At 48.0% G+C, this 7,578-nt stretch overlaps 1 protein-coding gene across 1 annotated transcript in view; it reads left to right on the top strand.

Moving 5' to 3' along the window:
• The first annotated feature begins 24 nt into the window (after positions 1–24).
• SKP2 (S-phase kinase associated protein 2) overlaps positions 25–7,578 on the top strand; it is a 26,029-nt gene continuing 18,475 nt past the window's right edge. The window contains exons 1-2 of the mRNA XM_006031876.3: positions 25–148; positions 2,971–3,227. Coding sequence (XP_006031938.1) covers positions 141–148; positions 2,971–3,227 — 265 coding nt within the window. The 5' untranslated portion in view covers positions 25–140. The remainder of the gene's footprint in view (positions 149–2,970; positions 3,228–7,578) is intronic.

Genomic DNA, 7,578 nt, shown 5'->3' with positions numbered 1-7,578 from the left:
CGGCGGCTGCCGTCCCCGCGCGCGCGGCAGCATCGAACGTTGCCCGGGGCGGGGCGGGGCGGGGTGGCCGAGCGCGGGAACGGGCTGGTGGCGCGCGGACACCCCGGGCCCTTCCGCGCGTGCATCTGCTGCGGGGCACCATGCACAGGTGAGGACGGAAGCACCTCCGGGTCCTTCCCCAACGCGCGCTCAGTGCACGTCTGTCTGCGTCGTCTTTGATCCTCTAGGCAGCACGCGTCGGCATGCATGCGTATGTGTGTATATGTGCATGCGTACATATGTGTGTGTGCATGCGTGCATGTGTATGTGTGCAGACGTCTCTGCTCCCCGCAGGGGCAGAGCGCGCGGTAACTGGCTCCTTGGCCCCCTGCGGGGCTGGCCCGGAAGCGGAGCGCGGCGTGGGAAGCCCCCACCTCACTTGGGATTACAACTCGGGTCCTTCCAGCCATTTGCCCCTATTGCTGAGCGGTGCGGCTCGCTGCTAGGAAATAGACAGCTAGTATTCACCACCATTCAATGATAAATTAAAGATCGCTAGGACAGTGATCTGTGTCAACTCCTATATTCAACTCCCAGCAGCCTAGTATTTTCCAAACATTTGGGGCCAGCAGACCGTTGTGGACCTACTCGATTTCTCCTGGCCCAGCATGCACGCTGGTTTTAATAAAGGAAGGTGAGCAGGGCTTGGTGCGGTCTGTGGATTGTCAAGCTGGACCCTATGAACAGCCATAGATTTAAATTGCTCAGAGTGGACACAGGTAGGTGAAGTGACTGTGAATTTTTTGCGGTCTCGTTTTAGGATTCCTGACTAATGATATTTCCATTGCTTCCTCTGGCAAACAGTTGTAATATGTAGAGAGAGAAAACTTTGCTGAATTTCAGTGTGGTTCTTTCATTTCTTCATTTACCTCCATTGTTTTTAGCTGTTCTCCCCATGCACTAGCATAAGCGATGCGTCCTTTCTCTTTAGTCAGTAGGGGTGCACTGGTAAAGATTTTCTTGGCTGATACCAGTAGCTGATCATTAACCAGGCATATCAGCCGATACGGATCTAATAACTGATATTTAGTAATGATAGCTTGCTGAACAAGTTTTAGTTCAAGCACCCCCACCACCATTTCTGAGTGTGGAGATGCTGATACAGGAGGTATGGCATAACTTTAATTAGATTGGCACTTCGAGCTGTTCAAATTAAACCACTGCCCCTACCCCTTCTGGAGTACATTTATAAGTGCCCCATGCCATTTGCAGCCCTTGTACTTCAACCCCAGTCTAGGGGCAGCTGCCTGAGCATGAAGTTGCACAGGGCTGGGTGGTCTCTAGGCACTTTAATCTCATAAACGTTAGGGCAGGAAGGGACCTCGTGAGATCATCGGGTGCAGCCTCGGCAGGAAAGTCAGCTGGGTCAGATGACCCCAGCAAGGTGAGCATCCAGGCGTTTCTTGAACATGTCCAGAGTAGGTGCTTGCTCTATTTTGGGGGAAGTCTATTCCAGACACTAGAGACTCGGATGGTAAGAAAGTTTTTACTTCTGTCCAGTCTAAAACAGTCTTCCAGTAGTTTGTGACTGTTAGATCTTGTCTTCCTTTGGGGTGCCCTGGTGAACAGACATTCTTCTAGTTTCAGATGCGCACCCCTTATGTATATATAGGCTGTATATGTACATATAGGCCTTATGAATATATAGGATGTATATTATAGACTGCCACCAAGTCACCCCTGAGCCTTTGCTTCTCCAGGCCAAAGAGTCCCATGCCTCTCAGCCTCTTCTGATAAGGCCTGTTCTCTTGACCTCTATTCATGTGTGTGGCTCTCTTCTGGACTCCAGCCACAGCCTCACCAAGCCCGAGTAAAGTGGGAGGATGACTTGTTGGGTCTTGCTTGAGATGCATTGATAGATGCAAGCCAGAGTTTTACCTGCTTTGCCAGCTGGGACGGGGAGGGGTCGGCAGCTCTTGGGCCGGCTCTCAGAGCTAATTAAAGTGCTAAAGTGCTGCTCTTCCACTCCTGGAGGCTTCCTTTCCACCAGGGGAAGGACCCTGCTGCATGCAGTGGAGGCTTCCCCGGCCCCTGCGAGGCTCTGCCTCTGGCCACAGACCCCCAGGTACCACAAGCTGAGTCACGTTCGGCCAGAGGGGGCAACTCAACTCTGCTGGCCCCTCCCCGCCCCAGTCATGTCTCCAGCTTTTGGCACCTTTTACAACACCTGCCCCAGCCCGCAGTCCGTACTGCACCAGCACCAAGGATGCTGTGGCAGCTGCTCCGCTTCAGCCCGGCATGCCCCACCGGCGAGGGAATGGGGGTATATTTGGGGTCACCTTGGCTTGTGAAAAAATGCTGATAATGTTCATTTTCCTTTTATCGGTGCTGATCTGATATACAACCGATATATCGGTACACCTCTGTTAAACAGTCCTTGTTTCTCAGCTGCGCCTGATGGGCTTTCCTGACCTCCATGGTAAAGTGCTGTGTTCTGTCTGTGACCACCAGGCATGCTGTGACGCTTTTGGTTATAGTCCTGTCACTGTGACACCACTGTTCAAAATTCCTTTTTTCTATTTTGCAGCTAAATCAAAAACAAAATTGTTGCCTGATTTTTGGTTACTTCTCTTCTTCCATTTCATCATTGCTTTCTCCCTGCCATTAAGTTTGCATGCATTTAACCCATTTTCTTCTCAATGTATTGACAAAAATTGGTCCCCAGTTGCTCTCTATGGGGATCTACAGCTTGAGGTGCTGTGGATGTTTGTAAAGCTCTGTGAGATTTGTGGGTGCTATAGAAATAAAAAAGTATTGCTACTAAATCATATTTTTGTTTTTCATTGAGGAATTGGATTATTGTAGGGGTTGTAGCTGGAGTTGCCTTAACCATTCTTTATGGTCTATCTGCATTCTCTTTAGTGTGATGTTTAAGGTTAGGCATATTGGCCATTGTCATTTTTCTGAGTGTAACCTATGGTCTTCTTGCAGGAGACATCTCAAGGAAATCCCAGCCTCAAGCAGTAATGTTTTCACAAGTTTCACGTGGGCATGGGACCCTACCAAGACATCAGAGCTACTTTCGGGCATGGGCGTGTCTGTCCTTAAGAAGGAGCATCTGGGAAGTGAAAACACCCCACAGGATCTACTCGTATCCCTCTCTCCTCAGAAACGGCAGAAAGTAAAAGAGAAGGATAAGGACTTTGTGATTGCACGCAGGCCTAGGCTGCTCCGAGAGCCAGAGTCAGGTAGAGTAACACCAGCCGTGGCTTCTCTCAGCCTGTGACAGTGAGTGTGGGTCAGGTATTTCAGGTCACACATACTGAGATTCAGACCACTGGATTTTGGTTGCTGGATCCAGTGCATCTTGGACTTCAGTAAAGAAGTTGGGTTCTGAAAACAGGGCTTTTGTATAATTGAGGCAGTCAAGTTCAAAACTGCAGTTAAAAAAAAAAACAACGCTCTAGCTAAAGAAAAATCCAGCTCATATTTCAGCTTTTGTGTGTGCCCAGAGCTGCCCCAGTCTGTAGAGCTCAGCACTTAGCACAAGACGAAGTTTGCTTACAATTAAAAAATTCTGTATTCTTCCACCTACATCCGTGAAGGTTCCAGTCTGCTAGGCACTCTCAGAATATGCCTAACATACCAGCAGGATGTAACAAAATACAGTTGTGTCCGTTTCTTTTTAAAACAGGCTTGCCTCAGGAAGAGAAAAAGATAGTGGGGATGCCCACCTCTGCATAATAACTTAAAGGTTAGAACACTCATCTAGGAAATGAGAAACCTGGTTTCAATCTGTTGCTCTGCCTGATGAGATTCAAACCTGCATTTCCAGTCTCTCAGCAGAGAAGCCTAGCTATTCTGGGTGGTAGGGGTGCATTGATAAAAAAAATTTTTGGCCGATACCGATGGCCAATTATTAACCAGCCATATCAGCCGATACTGATCCAATTGCCAATATGCAGCCCGGCAGCTTAGAGAGCAGTGTTTGCTGGTAAGTCTGTGGCAGGGGGAGTGGTGCAGATAGAGGCCCCCATGGTGAGGGTGAGAATGGGGCTGGGGCAGAAGCAGGCACTGTCCAGGCAGGGTGGGGCATGGGATGGAGCCACAGGTGGCTCATCTGAGGAATGCGATTGGGTGGCTCCCAGCCACTGTGCGTACCCCTGGAGGAGGGATGGGTGTTATGTGCCCCCCCCCTCCTTCCATCTGTGTGCTGCCCGCTATAGGCTTGGGGGCCAAGGGCTGTGCTGGCCTCTTCCTGGCAGAGGGACAGAGCTGGGGCTGTGCTAGGGGTGGGCGGAGGTGCTACAGGGAATTTTCGGGTGGTTAGTCACCCCTCCCAGTGCCACTGCTGCCTGCCCTGCCCTGCCCTGCCCTGACCGTAGCCCCAGCCCAGCGCCCAAGCCCACAGCAGGCAGCCCGCCTTCGCCCAATGCACAAATCTGGGGGGCACATGCCCCCCATGCCCCTCCAATGGGTATGTGCAGCAGCAGGGAGCCGTCCTCCCTCTCCAAGCCCCAGACAAGCTGCCTGTGGCTCCGTCCCATGCCCTACCTTGCTTGGGCAGCACCTGCCCATCCCACTCTCTCTCTCACTGAGAGCCTCGATCACCATCCCCCTTCCCCCCTACAAACTTACTGGCCGAACGCTGCTCTCTAAGCTGCCAGGCTGCATTCCTGGCCATGTGCATGCTGCGGCTGTACGCGTGCACGTGGCATTTATTAATGACATTATTGGCTATACTGACCAAAAATAGTCAATTGCCAATAATGTCAATTTTCCTTTTATCAGTGCCAATCTGAAAGGGACTGATATATCGGTGTACCTCTACTGGTATCCTTCACCCTCCCACTGAAGGTAGGCCACTTTGCAGCAAGGAATAAAAAAAAAAAGGGGCCACAAAGAGCACCAGAGGGAATTGGACCCTGTTGCTTAGTGGCCAGGTCACTTGGATGGGAGGCATTGTAGGTTAGAGTTTGCTCAAAGGACTGGCTTTGTATTTTATATTCAAGAGCCAGTAGATAAAACACAGAAACAATTTTGAGAGTAGGACCTGTAACCCAGGAGGTTCCCCTACTATATAAATGCCCCAACCATGAAGACTAGTCATGCTCCCTCTGGTGATCTCTGTGGTCCTGTGAACATTGAATCCTATTCTGTAAATCTTCATTTTATTTTTTGAGTTGAGCAGGGCCTCAGCTTGAATACAGTGGGTAAAGAACATCCCACCTAATTTAGTTTATAGCATGGGAGGTAAGAGAGAAGATTTTAAACCTGGGTCTTTTGCTTTTTAGGTAAGGCTCTAACTGGCACAGGGTAAATGTATAGTGCAAGTCAAAAGGAAAGCAGACCAAAATAAAACCATGCTGGCTTTCATGGCAGAGCTGCAGAGGCAATAAATAGAAAACACTGCTTCTTTCACAAGGTGGAAGTCAAATCCTAATGAGGAAAGTAAAAAAAAAAAAAAAAAAGCAAAAAAAAGCATAAACTCTGGCAAATCAAATGAAATCTGTAGCTAAGACAGAATTTGAAGAGAAACTTGCTACAGACATAGAAGGTAACACTAAAAATTCCTTTAAGTATATTAGAAGCAGATGATCTGCTAGAGCATGCAAAAGGAATGACAGGATAACAGGGCCACTGCTGCTAAATGCGTTCTTTGCATTTGTTTTTGCTGTAGAAAGTGATAAGAAGATTCCCTCATCAGATCCATTCCTCTTGAGGGACAAGTCTGTGGAGCTGACCCAAACTGAGGTGTCAGGAGACGAGGTCTCGGAGGACGTGGATAAACCATACTGCAGCAAATTACCAGGACCTGATGGCATTCACTCTAGGGCAGGGGTGTTCAATCTTTGACCTGCAGGCCAGATGCCTGTGGCCCACAAAACCATATGACCTAGCTTGTGGGACTCCCCATGGGTCAGGAAATTTGGCAGCAGGGGAGCAGTGGCACTATCGCTGCCCCTCCCCTGCTTTCAAATTCCCTTTTTCCTTCCCTCCCCTCAAATCTGAGATCCAAGGGGGACACGCCCCCCTTGAACCTCAGATTGGGACCACCAGCTGGATCCAGCCTATGGACAGACCAGGTACTGCCCATTTGTTCCCTTGGACAAAAAGGTTGGGCACCTCTGCTCTAGGCTCCTGCAAGAGCTCAGCTCGGAAACTGCCAAACTCTTAACTCTAGCATACAACCTATTACTGAAAACAGCCTCAGCACCAGAGGACTGGAAGGTTTTCAGTGTGGCTCCAATGTTTAAAATGGCTCTAGAAGGTGCTCAGGAAACTACAGGCTGGTGGATCAAGGTGATCTGGTTGACACAGTATAACTGAACTTCCAAAAAGCCTTTTGCAAGTTCCCCATCAGAGGCTCTTAATGAAGTTAGGCATAGGATTACAGAAAAGGTCCACTCATGGATCAGAAATTGGGTTAAGGATAGAAAACAAAAGATTGAATATAAATAGTCAGTTTTCAGGATGGAAAGAAATTAACAATGGGGTCCCCCAGGGATCTTTGGGACCAGCACTGCTGATTTGGAAAACGGGGTGAATAGCGAGGTGGCCAAATTTGTAGATGACAGAAAATGATTCAAAGTGGTAAACACCAAGGCAGACTGTGAAGAACTACAGAAGAATCTTGCACTATTGAGTGAATAGGCAACTAAATAGGAGATGAAATTCAGTATAAATAAGTGTCAAGTGGTGCACATGGGCAAAAATAACCCATACTGTTCTTACACTGTGATGGGCTCTACATCATTTCTTAGCGCACAGGGAAGAGATCTGGGAGTCACTGCCGATAGTTTGCCAAAAAAACCCATCAGCTCAGTACTCAGCAGCCATCAAAAAGGCAAACAAAATACTAAGAATTATTAAGGGAATTGTAAACAAAAATTATCATTATGCCCCTTTATAAATTCATGATGTGTAGACACCTTGAATACTGTGCCTAGTTCTGGTCCCCATACCTCAAAAGAGATATAGAAGAACTAGAAAAGGTCCAGAGAATGGCAACAAGCATGATCAGTGGTATGGAGGGGCTTCCATACGAGGAGGGACTGAAGAAGCTAGGCCTATTCAGTTTAGAAAAAAGGCACTCAAGGGGAGACATGTTAAGGGTTTACAAAAAATTAAATGATGAAGAGAAAATAAATAAGGATTTATTATTTACTATTTTGCTGTACATGAACTAGGGATCATAAAATGAAAATAACAGGTGGTATACAACTAACAAAAGGAAGTTGTTTTCACAGAGCATGTAATTAAAGTGTAGAACCGGTAGCCAAGGATGTGGAAGTTGACAGTTCAACCAGAATCAAAAAGGGATTGGACAAATTCTTGGAGGGAAGGTGCATCAGCTGCTATTGAACATAAGAGTTTGGGCTGCAGCCTCTGAATCAGGACTTCCTAGACCTTAAATGATGGAAATTTCAAGTGAGAGGAAGCTTGGAAAACCCCTGGTCACGCTATTTACTCTCGCTTTCAGCCTTCACTCTGCCACTGTGTGACATAGGATACTGACCCCAGAAATAGCAGTTCTTGTGTTCTTAACTGCTTGGTGATTATGGGCTCCACGACCCCCTCCTTTTCTGGTGGCCCTAC

The sequence above is a fragment of the Alligator sinensis genome, unplaced genomic scaffold (genome assembly GCF_000455745.1).
Source record: "Alligator sinensis unplaced genomic scaffold, ASM45574v1 scaffold175_1, whole genome shotgun sequence".
NCBI lineage: Eukaryota > Metazoa > Chordata > Crocodylia > Alligatoridae > Alligator > Alligator sinensis.
This window is presented reverse-complemented; position numbering and strand designations above follow the sequence as displayed.